The 14,728-nt window shown below is 47.3% G+C and overlaps 1 protein-coding gene across 3 annotated transcripts in view; it reads right to left on the bottom strand.

The window, feature by feature from the left end:
* Positions 1 to 11,946, bottom strand: part of DAPK1 (death associated protein kinase 1) — a 211,746-nt gene extending 199,800 nt beyond the window's left edge. For 2 of the 3 annotated variants that reach the window (XM_007448279.1, XM_007448281.1), the window contains exon 1: positions 9,648 to 9,782. In XM_007448279.1, coding sequence (XP_007448341.1) covers positions 9,648 to 9,709 — 62 coding nt within the window. In that variant the 5' untranslated portion in view covers positions 9,710 to 9,782. Of the gene's footprint in view, positions 1 to 9,647; positions 9,783 to 10,752; positions 10,923 to 11,760 lie in introns of those variants that run through there. The other variant, XM_007448280.1, reaches the window with a different exon arrangement.
* Positions 11,947 to 14,728: the final 2,782 nt, after the last annotated feature.

Genomic DNA, 14,728 nt, shown 5'->3' with positions numbered 1-14,728 from the left:
AAAATAATACCAAGTGCCCAGTTATTTACCGCACATTGTTAAGGGACATAGGAAATAAAAGAGAGAATCTGCACGACTAGCCGTGGACATGCTCCACAGAAGCCTGCAGGCCGAAACAGGCCAGCTCACTTTGCATTCGCTTTTTAGTTCTCCGGGTTAAAACTTGTCTTTGATACAGATAATTTTTTTAATTAAAATTTTTTTTTTTTTTTGCCGCCCACCCAGCCTGGGCCGGAGGGGAGGCGGCTCGGGGTCGGCGAGGACCCCGGCCTCCGCGCCGCCGCGTCGCTCCTCCAGCCGGCCTGGGCGCGTGGGTCGGTCAGGACCCCGTCCCCGCGGAGGGCGGAGGGCGGAGGGCGGGCTGCGCCGGGGGACGAGGCCCTGCAGCCTCCCCGCCGCCTCTCAGAGCGGGTGCCCGGCTGCGCCGCAGCATTTGCACAGCAGAGCGGTCCCTCAGGTCGCTGTGGGCCCCTCCTCCGTCGGCGGCTTGGTTCAGAACACTTTTTTAGATGGGGTCAAAGGGCACATTGGGGCGCTGGGTCAGGCGAGGGTGCGGGGAAGGGCCGCCAGAGACTCGGGAATGTTGGGAGCCCAGACCCGCCGGGACGCGGGGTCCTGCTCCGCGGTTGCTCTGCCTGACCTTGCCCTGTGGGTGCAAAAAAAATTTTTTTTAATGTTTTAAATTATCTGCATGAAAGAGAATGCTGCTTCTGAAGAGGAGGCCTACAAAGGATGGTCCATATTAATTGGTAACATTAATAAAACCGGATATGCTCATTCAGTGCCCGAAGCATGTTTAGCAAAACCGAGGGACTTCACGCTTCTACACCACCTCGACTTACCTTGCCTGTCCACTGCCGTATTTGCCAAGCTTTCCTATCTCTGTGTGCCATGGGAGGGGTGGGGAGGAAAGCAAGACCGATAAAACTTCATCCTGGAAAATATTCCACTTGTTCTAATTCACTTCCTCTCCCAAACAATTGAATCAGCTTCCTGAAGCTCCTGAGGGGGGATATCGGCCAGGTGCTCAAACCTTATCCATTCTAAATGGGGAACTGTAAATATCTTCCTTCCATTCCAAAGCTAGTTTGAATTACATGGCAAAGGAATTCCTAGAACAAGGTCTCAAGCAGTCATTTTATAAGTTCTCCACCAAATGGGATGACGGGTGAGGATTCTCCTTCACTCTGATTGTTCAATGTGGAAATAGAGACATTACGGAGGAAACAAGAGCAGAGGTGCCTTACATCAGCCAGGCCTTGTCCTGAGCACACTGGTGCCACTGCAGTTATGGTCTGCAGAGAAGTGTAAGCCAGCCATGAAAGGAAGGAAATAAACCTGTGATTATCCAAAGACAGGGGAGCTCCTGAGGATATTTTGGTGGAAGTTTCTGGCATTACAAACAGCAGTTCACATGCTGATTCTAGACACTCTGAGTGGCAAGGACAACATTTAGAAAGACAACTTTCTATATTCACATTCCAAGTGTACATCAGAAACCCCTGACAGGATCTGGTTTCAATTACACTGATTTATGTACCAGTAAAATAGTATTTTTAAGATAACAAATAACTTCTTAACTTTTTTTGGCTTACTAAATTTCTCAGGACAGCTCTTCCGGGTATCAGGTGCAATTCAGCATTTCCAGCTCAGCAGTTAGCTGTGAAAAGTCTATTCTCTACAGTAGTCACATACCTACAGTGTCCATAGCTTTGTTTTTGTAAAGGGAAGCAGCTTGCAATTCTCAGTCTATTAAATATTACACTCAAAAGGTTGCAGTCTTTCATCACTCTCCCAGATACACATATTTCTGCCGCTTACCCATAAACCACAGATGGAAAATAAATAAATAAATTGCGCTCTACCCAGAGGAGGCGAAACAATTTAGAAGAACTTCTCAAAGGAGGGCGGAAACATTAGAACAGAATCAGCACTAACTACTGACCTCTTCTCCCCCCAAGCCGCTCCATCTATGTGCCAACGTATCCCTCTGTCACTATCTTGTCCTATCACCTGAGTCGTACCTACCCTCCTGCATATACAGCCTGGCCATAGACGGTGGTATGAGTTGCTAGGCGGACATAGAGACAGGCAGTTCAGAGGGAAATCTGACCCTCTTCATGATGGGACCAAAAAAAAGGTACTGATTACCTCTCCTACATTTCTTTTGCAACTGGAAAATTCCACACTGGGGGGCCAGGGACAAGGGCATGGAGGACCAAAGTAAGGTCTCGAAAATCCTGACAATTCTTCCAAGTTAAAAAGGGAAGGGTTGCATGGTTTCAAAAGTAGAAAACAATGAACTACAGAAAAAACTATTTAACAATGGAAAAAAATGGAAATTCACTCATTCCTTATACGTGAAAACTTACTATATCAACTGTATGGAGATATCTGAAAACCAGCCCCATTCATCACATTATATCTAAGAAAGAATAATCAGACAGTTTTGACCGAAAATAAAATGTGTCCCACAAAAGTCCCCACACAGAGCTAAATTTCCCAGCTGAAAGCCATCAGGCTTATGAATATAAGCACCATCAATATAAACCTTTCAAACACCAGAGATCGGCAGTTAGCATTCATTTGCTCAAACATTACATTCCTCATCCAAAGTTGAATGTTTGATAAAGGGAAAAATCAACAACTTTTCTCCCCGCCTCCTTCCCCTCCTGACATCTCTGAATGTATCAATACATTATATCACTGAATAAAATTTCTCAAGCTGACAATTGGAATGTCGACAGGTAGGACACAGGGGAAAGCCCCGTGGTCACGTCTCAGAGGTTAGCAACATTATACTTAAATGACAGCAGTGTGGTCTGTAAGCCACACGAGCTCTCAACGTCACCTCCAAAAGACAGAAGCGATAAACAAGAGTCACTAAGGATCACACCTGTCAGTTATCACCAGAGATTAGTTACCAGCACATGACTGGTTTTGTTTTGTTCTGGACTGGGATTGCAAATAAGACCAACTATTTCAGGTTTCAGACTTCTTCCCTGTAAAAATCCTTTTAGTACATTAAACCTAGAATGGGCATATGACACTTTCTGTTTTACCTAAGAAAGATGTACTAGTTAGACAAAGTTTTCTGTTTTTTTTTTTTTTTTGCGGTACGCAGGCCTCTCACTGTTGTGGCCTATCCCGTTGCGGAGCACAGGCAGGCTCCGGACACACAGGCTCAGTGGCCGTGGCTCACGGGCCCAGCCGCTCCGCGGCATGTGGGATCTTCCCGGACCGGGGCACGAACCCGTGTCCCCTGCATCGGCAGGCGGACTCTCAACCACTGCACCACCAGGGAAGCCCGACAAAGTTATTTTTAAACCCATTTTCGTTAGATGATGTAGAAAAACCAAAGGTCAGTCATTTTTTTCCTCTACTCTCTCCTAACTGTACATTTACAGGAATTAATTTAGAATGTAAACAAAGTGATAGACTGGATATATTATAAATAATTATACTACCATATAATCTCTCTCAAGGCCGAGGGTTGATGCATTCTGTTGTGATAACTTACCACAGCAAACCAAAGCAAAACAATTAAGTATCACCTTCCACATAAAGCCTCAAACAATCACACCCCAGCCTTAAACCAGACAGACTAGGGCCACTTAATGAAATGAGAAACTGTCTTTTAGCAGGGTGGCCTACTGGGCAGAGCCACAACTCTTATACATTCCATGACTCAAAGGTTAAATAATGATGAAAGTGTTCTGTGAACTTTCTAAAAAGCTAAATTATGAACTTTGGCACTTGGGTAAAACTACGGCACGTACTAGCACCATTCATAACTATGGGGCACAAGCCATTTGGAAAAGGCAAGAAGGTCACATGTGTTGTCAAGTGCCCATGAGAGTTCTGAACTCAAAGCATCAGCCTCTTCATGGGGTGAAAATGGAAACCCACCATGAAGCGGTTACTAGTTACTCCTGACCATCCCCTCCAAGCACGTAGTAAGATGGATAGGCATTAGATGGCTGCCCAAATCACTTCTGTTCAATATCAACATTATCTGGCTTCCAAAAAAATGAGAATTGCCAAATCCTAAGTAGTGTGAAGACTATAATGAAAACAGTCCTGCTCGGGAGTCTAGGTCCATCTCTTGCTACCTGATAGCCAGCTCCCTTGAGAAAGCCACTTGACCTAAGGACTGATGGGATGAAACAAGAAGGAAGGACTCACTGACTGCTCAGCTTCTTCTAGGTCTAAGTGCCCAAGGGTCCTGGGCTACCCTTCAGCAACAAAAGCCCCTCCCCTCTACCAGCAGGTGGCATTCTTTGTCTCCTGATCAGAAATATGTTTCCATTAAAATCATGCTTTATTTCATGCATATAAAATGCCTGATTAGGTTAGGTTGGGTTAGGTACACATTGCAACTGGGTAGAATTAGGGGTGAAAGTTCATAACTCATTCCCCTACAGGGTGTCCCAGAGGTCAGACCACCTAATCTTGACCTTGTCGCTCCCCCGTCATCCACCCACCACACCATCTCTGAATGGGGTATCCACACCCCCCCCCACCCCAATGCCTGAAGAACATGGTCTCTACCTTTCTGGGGTTACAACTTGGCTGGGAGGCCACAGGATACATCTGATAATGTCACCTCTTCTGATATAACCCTGTATTGCCATTACTGAAATTCACCTGACCATCCATCCCTGTAAGCTTATTGTGTTTTTCACAGCTTTGCAGGGCCCTGCCAACGCTATGGGGCCTTTAGGTTCCTAAGCGGCTGGGTGAGACACAAGCCTAGGGTAAAAGGGCACAGGAGGACCAAAAAGGCCGCTTCAACGTTCCCTGGCTTCCCCATCAATTAGCGCCTCCATACCCTACGTTCCTGATGGTATGTCCCGCCAGGTCCCAGTGAACCTAATTTCTACATCCCCAGGTGGTCCGGAGGCGCATTCCCAGTGCTGGCAAGCAAGTGTTCAACCCAACTGCCACTCACTACTGTCACCGTGCCCTCCCTTCACATGCTAGAATGCACAAAATTTTAAAATCCCTGATTGTTACCTCTAATACATATATTTGAACTTTATCTCTCTTAAACCTTTGCAGCCTTTCCCATCAGAGGAAACAGCTGAGGGCACACACAAGCAGAAATGAGAAGAGAAAACTCACATTCAGGGAGGTCCTACAGGATGATCTCACTAGTCAACCTTGTGAGCCTGCGAGTCCCACTTCCAAGGAAAAAACACACTGGGAAGACTCTCCCTCTCCCATCCCCACGGGATTGCCAGTCTTAGGACTGATTCCTGCAGTTCACAGTAAACCAACCGAAAGATGTACTCAGACTGTCAGGGTTTATTACAATTCCTCATGTCAATTAAAATGCCTCTGGATTTTATGCCAAAATGAGAGTGTTTTAACTTTAAATTATTAGCTTCCAGCAACCATCCAAACAAATGTAGAATACTTAATGCTCCACTCTGTTTTGTTTAAAAATGATCTTGTGCTTGGATATGCTGGCTGCTGTGCACCTTAGCCACAGAACGCAAAAGGAAAAACAGCTTTTATTTTGATGAGCTGCAGCCTTTAATATTCTAAGTTCATCCCCACCAGAGTCATCACTCATTGAGGGCCATATACATGTAACCATATATAGGTGCATGTGTGTGTGTACTCATGGTACTTTAAAAATATTAATCCATTTATTCAATCCGTCAGCTTTTATTGAGCACCTACGTCATGCACCTAATTAGGCATAAGAGATAAAAAATGACGAGCAAGTCCAAGGTCACAACCCTGTGAAAAGCTGTGGCGAAAGCAGATAATCAAACAAGTAATGAGTATGCGTTGTGGTAAATGCTGTAACGGGGAAAAGAGGTTATTAAAAATAATATCTGAGGCAGCGACTATGTGTGAGATGTTTACAGCCACTGCCTCTAATTCGTATAGCATCCTGCAAAGGTAGGTGTCTCCCCACTTCCCAAAGGAGGGTGCCAGGCTGTCCCACGCTACACACCACCCCTCCATCACCTCTCCATCGGCCTCAGCACCCGCATCAGCATTTGCATCTCAAATCCCCATTCTGGTCTCAGTATTGTACCTGTCGGCCTGCATTAACCTATTCAGGCATCGATTAAACTTTTGCCCAGAATGATACAGCACATTGCACACCCACAGGGGAGAAAAGAGGCCACAGCGCACCCTGAAGGAACTTTTAAGCCGGCTACATGGAGTCATACAAGAATATTAACAACACAAAGCAAGGATGGAGCATGGACGGGGCAGTCTGTGGTCATGACCAGTGGAGTGCTTCAGAGAGCAAGTCATTTGGCTTCTGAAAGGGAGAGATCATTGTGGAGAGATTTATTCAGGAGGTGGGACCCAGGTCTTCAGATCACATAAGGTCAGATGGTGTAAAAGAGAAAGAAGGCCAGTTCTCAGGAAGGCGGTGTTCACAGAGGTGCCAAGAAGGCTCGCAGGTTAGGCTGAACCACAGCCAGGGATGTAACTGGAGTGCGATGGTGGGACAAGCTGGCCTTCAGCTGCCCCGAGTGCCAACTGATAAGAGATGCTAAGGCACCTGGGGCATTAAAATGACCCAGTGTAACAGCACATGGAGAAATCCGCATTTATAAGAACCCCTCCCAGAAACCACTACATGTGACAGAAGCAGTTCTTCGTTCCACCTCCTGGGATAGAGGGTGAGACCCAAAGGGCCTCCTGGAGTCAACACAGGTCACCAAACAATATTCTAACCATGACAGTCCTTTTCACTGCAGGGACTTGTTTCTACTTGAAGGGTGTGCAAGTTCAAGGCCAGAGCTGCGTTATTCAGAATCAGAGTGGAGAGGCCAAGGGCTGTCAAGCAATGGGTCTCCCCCATGACCCTTTTCCCACAGGACCTCCCTTCCCCAAATTGGTAAACAGAAAAAAGAATATCAAGTTGCAAACCAAGTTATTAGCATGCCTGGAATACTCACATGTCTCAACCAGTCCTGCTGATGAGATCTATATTTGTTTAACTCTTGACGGCTGATAAAATTCTTTTACTTGGTAATCACAACAGCCATGAAATAAGCACTAGGTCTCTCATTTTATAGATGAAGATCCTGAGGGTCAGAGATGGTAAGTGACCTATTCAAGGTTATACAGCTAGCAAGTTCTAGGGCCAATTTTGGACCAGAATATCTGTCCAGTGGTCTGTCTGCTCTATCACTACTACAAATAATCATAATACTTTATAAAGTTCTTTAGAGTTGACAGAGAGCTTTTACAGTACACCTGGGCAGTACACACACAGTACATACATAGACACACACACACACACACACACACACACACACTCTCACCCTTGTACACACACACTTTCTGTTTTCCTAAAAGTAAAGTAAAAATAGTAATAATCAAAATACTATATCCTACTTGTTTAAAAACCCATCCTCCCTCCTCTAGCTATGGACTTTGTCTTAGACCATTTATAAAGTAAGTGAGTAGCTATTATGTAGATTACTGCTAAAGATATGTGGATGAAGTTTTAAATCATAGATGTTGGTTTGTTTATAACTCACTGCTTAGAACAAGCTTGCTTTTGGGTTAAATATCTGCCCATTTTCATTTGCCACTACTAGGCTCCTGCCTCTACTCCCAATCTTCTCTCAGTGACACATGAAGCAGCATCTTTCCTATATGTCCATCTTATGCCAGGATCTGTTTTCAGGAAGTGGCTATTTCCTGGCAGACATAAAACTCACAGGACTTGAAAAAAACATTGAAATAAAAAAATCAACCATTTACTGCATTTTTAAACAAAAGCAAAAGACCTTTCAGACAGATCGGCATGTATACTTTATTTTTAAAAATTCCCAACTCCCAGTTTGTCAAAGCACCTCTTTCAAATTCATAGGTCACACAAATTAAATTATTCAGTAAACAATTTGTCAATTAGTCTTGCACAGTGGGGAGAAAATTATACACAGAAACGTAGAATGAGCCAAAATCAAAGCAAAATCTACTGACAAATGAGCAAACTGCTCTCCGTCGCAGAGGCAGAGGGCCTGTCATCCCACCCACGAAATAAAGATCACAAACTCCCCCACCAGCCACAGGGAGGCCTCATTATTTCTCCTTCTCATAACACATAATTCTACCAAAAGATCTTAATGAAAATAAGGTCAACATACTTAATCTATAAAGCAATCATCTCACCTACTTTTAATCATCTTTCTTTATAAGAGAATTCATATAATCAGGCCACACTACATAAATAGAATTTAAACATACTTTTTTGCCTTTTTCCCCTGCTCCCAAAGGAAAACACCACGTACCACTCATCTTGCTAAAAACCACAGGAATAAAGTGGCTTAATTCTAGTTAATTCTAGTTAAACCAAGTATTTCAACCATATACCCTTAAACCTTAACATTAAACATATCCATGAAATATTTTTGAGAGCTTTCCTTCTTACTTATTCACTCAGTAAATCTCCAATATATAGTAAGCTCCCCCTAAGCACAAGTTCCCAGTGATGTTCTGAATCCACACTAAATGTATACAGAAATATTTTGATACAGTATCTTTTAAAAAATTGCTTTTGTTCTGAACTATTACTTGAACTTGAAAAAATTTTAGTTAAACTCAACTTTCACAATTCTCACAAGGTCATCTAGGGTGTGGGTAGTTTTGAATTTCCTTTTCATGGGGAAACAGGAAGCACTGAATCAGGACATCAGGTGTATACGGAAAAATACATATTTTGATATACATGTAAATAAATACATACTTTTCTGTTGGTTTAAAGATCCTTTTGTCTACTTGACTCACGATACAAGTACACTGCAGTCAAATTTCTTACGTTGAATTTAAATTTAGGTGTGAAAACTGGGTTTTCTGCTCAAGTTAGACCAGAGCATAACACACCCTGTCAAATCCCCAGTCAAGGGGAAACCCATCCAGCCCTTAGAGGCCCCCAAAGAAATCATTCTTTGTTCACCTGGCACTGAAAGGCTTCACATTCAGAATCACAGCTCCTGCAGCAATGGAAGTATGCTCTGAATCCAGATAGCCATATTAGACACTCAACTAGGGATGTGTTAAAAATTTAACATCATGAATGAAACCAAAGCAACCACTGACACCAACTGGGTAATTAAATTCCTGGTTCAAGGAAGTTTCAAAATCCAAACCCAACATCAACATCTGGCAGATCTCCATGTGTGACCTACGGATACTTGTGCATGTTATTCTGAAAATTCCGAAAGAGGGAAAGTATTAAGCCTTTAAAAGCCTATGAATTAGTTTGTACTCTCAGTACACATAAGGGCTAACTCACAGTTAACTGGAGCCAACTCCAGTTTCAACTATATCTCAGCTTTTGCCTCATTGTCTCAGAAGGGCAAAAGCTGACAAGCGTTACTGCAGACAACTAAATCTATTCTTGTCCAGGGGTCTTGATCAATACACTCTGCATCATAATCTAACACTGAAATAGCTTCTCCACCGCCAGCTCCTTGTTTTAGGTAGTTTATTTCTGGTCCCTAGTCCTTGCTGGGTTAGTAACTCTTTTCTCTATAATTTGCACATCTCCTGGAAGGACAAGGGAGACGCCTGAATTCAAACTGCATTTGTTTACCGCCCACTGCCCGCAGTACTGTGCATTTCCACAACCCAGAAACGTGCGCTTCCGGCACCCCCAGTACCTGCCAAGTTCCTCGCCGGTGTCGTAGTAATCATCCACGTTTTCCTGCCTGAACACGGTCATGATAAACTGTCACGCCTCACGGAAGCCCAGCGCACTTCAGCTCCGCTTCCCAAACCATCACCACCGCTCCTGCGCCTCCGTGGGCCCCTCATGCATCAGTCAACAGTCCTTTAAAAAAAAAAAAAGGCAATAACAACAATAAAATGACAACCCCAAAACGAAGTACCCCTCCCCAGGGCTAAGATTCGCTCGCTGAAGACCACCTCTCCGGAGTTGCCGCACCCCGCCGTGTGGAGAGCAGCACTCTTTGTTAAGCCCGGGCCAGGGACGCCCCCAGCCCCGCATCGCCGGCGCACGCGTGGGGCCGGGCATAACCGCACCCCAAGGTTCGCGTCCCCGAAAGCAGGGCGCTCGGCACGGATCAGAACCCGCTCCGGAAGTGGCTGGCCTCCCCGCCTCCCCTTTCTCTGCACACACGCCCACCCAGCTCCCCACCTCCAGGGGCGCAGCGGAAGAATGAAGCCCTCGCCGGGGCCGAACGCGCCTAGCTGGAAGCATCCCTCTCCTGCCTGGAGCGGCGGTGCAGCCCCCGGCTCCCGCACCTCCCCGGCCGCCTCAGCCACCTTCTCTCCTCCCACGAGCCAAGCAGCCCCCAGAGGCACATTCCTGGCGACTCCAGCTCCGTTACCCGGCCGACCCGGCGTGCGGCCGCCCGGACACATAAGGGCTAACTCACAGTTAACTGGAGCCAACTCCAGTTTCAACTATATCTCAGCTTTTGCCTCATTGTCTCAGAAGGGCAAAAGCTGACAAGCGTTACTGCAGACAACTAAATCTATTCTTGTCCAGGGGTCTTGATCAATACACTCTGCATCATAATCTAACACTGAAATAGCTTCTCCACCGCCAGCTCCTTGTTTTAGGTAGTTTATTTCTGGTCCCTAGTCCTTGCTGGGTTAGTAACTCTTTTCTCTATAATTTGCACATCTCCTGGAAGGACAAGGGAGACGCCTGAATTCAAACTGCATTTGTTTACCGCCCACTGCCCGCAGTACTGTGCATTTCCACAACCCAGAAACGTGCGCTTCCGGCACCCCCAGTACCTGCCAAGTTCCTCGCCGGTGTCGTAGTAATCATCCACGTTTTCCTGCCTGAACACGGTCATGATAAACTGTCACGCCTCACGGAAGCCCAGCGCACTTCAGCTCCGCTTCCCAAACCATCACCACCGCTCCTGCGCCTCCGTGGGCCCCTCATGCATCAGTCAACAGTCCTTTAAAAAAAAAAAAAGGCAATAACAACAATAAAATGACAACCCCAAAACGAAGTACCCCTCCCCAGGGCTAAGATTCGCTCGCTGAAGACCACCTCTCCGGAGTTGCCGCACCCCGCCGTGTGGAGAGCAGCACTCTTTGTTAAGCCCGGGCCAGGGACGCCCCCAGCCCCGCATCGCCGGCGCACGCGTGGGGCCGGGCATAACCGCACCCCAAGGTTCGCGTCCCCGAAAGCAGGGCGCTCGGCACGGATCAGAACCCGCTCCGGAAGTGGCTGGCCTCCCCGCCTCCCCTTTCTCTGCACACACGCCCACCCAGCTCCCCACCTCCAGGGGCGCAGCGGAAGAATGAAGCCCTCGCCGGGGCCGAACGCGCCTAGCTGGAAGCATCCCTCTCCTGCCTGGAGCGGCGGTGCAGCCCCCGGCTCCCGCACCTCCCCGGCCGCCTCAGCCACCTTCTCTCCTCCCACGAGCCAAGCAGCCCCCAGAGGCACATTCCTGGCGACTCCAGCTCCGTTACCCGGCCGACCCGGCGTGCGGCCGCCCGGGGGAGCAAGGGAGGGAAGGGAGCGGCAGAGGGAGGCGCGGCCGCCCGCTCCCGGTCTCCGCGTCCCGACACAAAGCGCCCGGCCCGCGCCACCTGTTCCCACCCGGCCCGCGGGGCTGGGGTCATCTCCTGGCTGCGATTCCCCTTTTCGCCTCAGTCAAGTGTACCCCGCCTCGGCCTTCCCGGTTGCCCTGGGCGCTGCCCGGGCCAACCCCGCCGCGCCGCGGCCGTGAAAGCAAAAGCAGGCGGCGGGGCCCGGGAGGAGACGGGGAGCCGCGAGCGGCCACTCACCCGGGCGCCCGGGAGCTGCCCGGGTCTCTCCGGGGCGCTGTCGGAGGTCGACGGTAGGCGCCAGCGCCGGGGACAAGCGGTGCGGCCGCGGGAGCGCAGGGAGGCAGCGAGTGGGGGCGCGGATCCCGCCCGTCCGTCCGGCGTCGGCTCGGCCGGGCTCTCCCGCTCCTGCTCCGGAGCAGCCCCTCGGCTCCTCGCCGCCTTCCGGGCGGAGGGCGGCCGGCAGGCGGCCAATGGGGACCCCGCGGGCGGGCTGGCGACACGGCCCACCCACCTCCGAGCTGCCCGGCCGGGCCGGCGCTGCGGGTGCTGCGCGGCGCTGGCTGCTCCTCCCCGCTCGGCGCTCTGGGCTCGCTGGCGCGCTCTACCGCGCACACCCCCGCACACACCCACTCACCCCACACCCGCGCCAGGAGCTCAGCCAGCGCGGCCGCGCGCAACATGGGCGCCCCACCTGTGACACGCTGCTACGCTGCCCGCTTCGGCGGGGCTCCAGAGAAATGAGATTCCTTCATCCTGCAGAGGTGTCCTGAGCGCCCCGCGTGGTCCAGGCACGGTGCTCGGCACCGGAAAATCACAGGGACCATAATAGGTTTTAAAAAAATCCCTGCCCTCTTGAAACTTACATTCTGGTGAAGAAGCTAGACAATCAATATGTAAACGAATAAATGAGATCATTTTAGAAGGGATTGGTTCCATGGAGACAATACTGCAGGGTAACGAACGGGATATAGAATGACAGGGCGGGCGGGAATGGACAGCATTAGAAGGGATTTCTGTTCAGGATAGGTGTTTTGAGCTGAGATCTGAACTGTAAGAAGGTATGAAACCAGAAAAGAAAGGTTTGAGGTCTCAGAGGCCCAATGCAGCAACAGAAACGAAGGGTTTATGTGTGCAGTCCAGTACAGTATTGTCCATTGATGAGTTGAAATGTGGTTAGTCCGGAATGAGGTGTGCAAGAAGTGTCAAATCCACATGGGATTCCAAGACTTGGTATAGAAATAAGGATGCAAAACTCTCTTGAATATTTTTTATATTAATATGAAATGCATGTTCAAATGATAGTATTTTGTACATATTGGGTTAAATGAAATATATTATTAAAATTAATTTCGCTTTTTACTTTTTAAAATGCAGATACTAGAAAATATGGTACCTATGTGGCTTACAGTTATATTCCTGTGGACTGTGCTGGTCTACACTGGAGACCCTTATCCATTCTCTGTACTTCTTACCCCAGGCCCCCACCAAGCCCTGGGGTTCAGGGGGAACAAAAAGGATGTTTCCCCATAGGGACTGCTGGGGATCCCTAAACAGAGAAAAGCTCCTATAGGGAAATTTGCCTTACTGCTGAGAGTTACAAAAACCCGTATGTGAACGCCCTGAGATTTCAGATCCATGTCATCGTTCAAATTTCCAGGTTTTCTAAAATGAGATGGTTTAAACTCTCTTTAGTTCAATAGAAATTCTTGGGAGATAAAAAAAAAAGAATGGCCCTCAGATCTTATGTCAGACCCTCCTCTTAAAGAACATTTCGTTCAATGGCCCACAGGAAGGGCACACATTCATGATCGTGGAATCAAGGGAAGATTCCACATGGGGTGGTGGCATCAACCTTAGTGATGGGTTTGAGAATTAATACAAAAGGATCTTGAGAGGTGAGATATACAGTCAAAAATAACCAAAAGAACGTGGTTCATCTAGGGGAAATGCAAATGAATACATCTGTTGACGGGGGATTAAAAACACAGATACTTGGAAAGTGCTTATGGATGACTGCTTTAAGGGTAATATTTTCCTGCAAAATACACGTTTAAGTGTGCTTTCCAAGGCGATGAGAAGAACTGCCTCTGTTTGGGGACTAGCATGTCTTCCCTATTCAACATGCTGATCACAGGAGATTTTCTGGAGTAGTGAAAAAGAGCAGGGGCTTGGCAGTCACACATTTGGATCTAACAGTGGTGGAACCATTTAACCCTAGCTGTGAATGACCCTGGCTGTGTCCCTTACCTGTTAGTTTCATGCCTGTACTAATTCAGGAAAGCATTTTAGAGAGGGAAATGTGCCCCAAAATTCAGTGAAGAAGCAGAGTCTAATTCTCCTCGCCGTGAATATGAGTTGTCTGTAGTGGCTTGATTCTAAGAAAATGTAGTAGAAGGGACACAGTGTGATAATCCTTCTAAGGCTGGGTCATAACGTGTTAGAGCTTCTGCCTAACGTTCTCTTTCTCTCTCTCTCTCTTTTTTCTCTTGCTTGCTCTCTTGCTCTTGTTCTCTCCACTCACTCGGGAAGCCTTCAGCTGCCATGGTTACCCTGGGGCTGCCATGTGGAGAGACCATGTGGAGAGACCACAGAAAGAGAGAAGCCCAAGGAAGCCAGCTGTTCCACCCTACCCCCACCCGCAGCTATTTGTGTCTTCACAGCCCAGATTCTGCTGGCAGAATAAATGATTGCTGCTGTTCTAAGTCATTATTTTGGGGTGGTTTATTACGAGGCAATAGATAACATGTAAGAAAACTTAATTCTTAACATGTACCAAATGCCAGGCAGACTAAATTATTCTCTTGCTTTATCTTCAAACAACTCTGTAAATTGTTTTCTCCACTTTATCTTCTTAGTCTCAGTTTCACCACCTGCAAAATGAGGATAATAATAGAGTGTATTTCTCAGAGTTGCTGGGAGAGTCTAAACGATAATGCATGAAACAGGGCTTTTTACATTATAAAATACATCAGAATGTTGGTGTTATATTTTCTGTCATAGTCCAAGCAAGAAGAGCTCTGAGAGACATTTCTCCTATGGAAGACAATACTATAATCCTGATATTATGAAATTCAAGCTGGAAAGGACTTCCATGAAAAGAACTTGAATATCATATGGACTATGGCTTATGATAATAATGGTGATAACATTTAGAACAGACTCCAGTATAGAATTTAGGACATTATTTTATAACTGCATTAGTCAG

Source organism: Lipotes vexillifer, unplaced genomic scaffold (assembly GCF_000442215.2).
Source record: "Lipotes vexillifer unplaced genomic scaffold, Lipotes_vexillifer_v1.1 scaffold252, whole genome shotgun sequence".
In the NCBI taxonomy this organism is placed as follows: Eukaryota; Metazoa; Chordata; class Mammalia; order Artiodactyla; family Lipotidae; genus Lipotes; species Lipotes vexillifer.
This window is presented reverse-complemented; position numbering and strand designations above follow the sequence as displayed.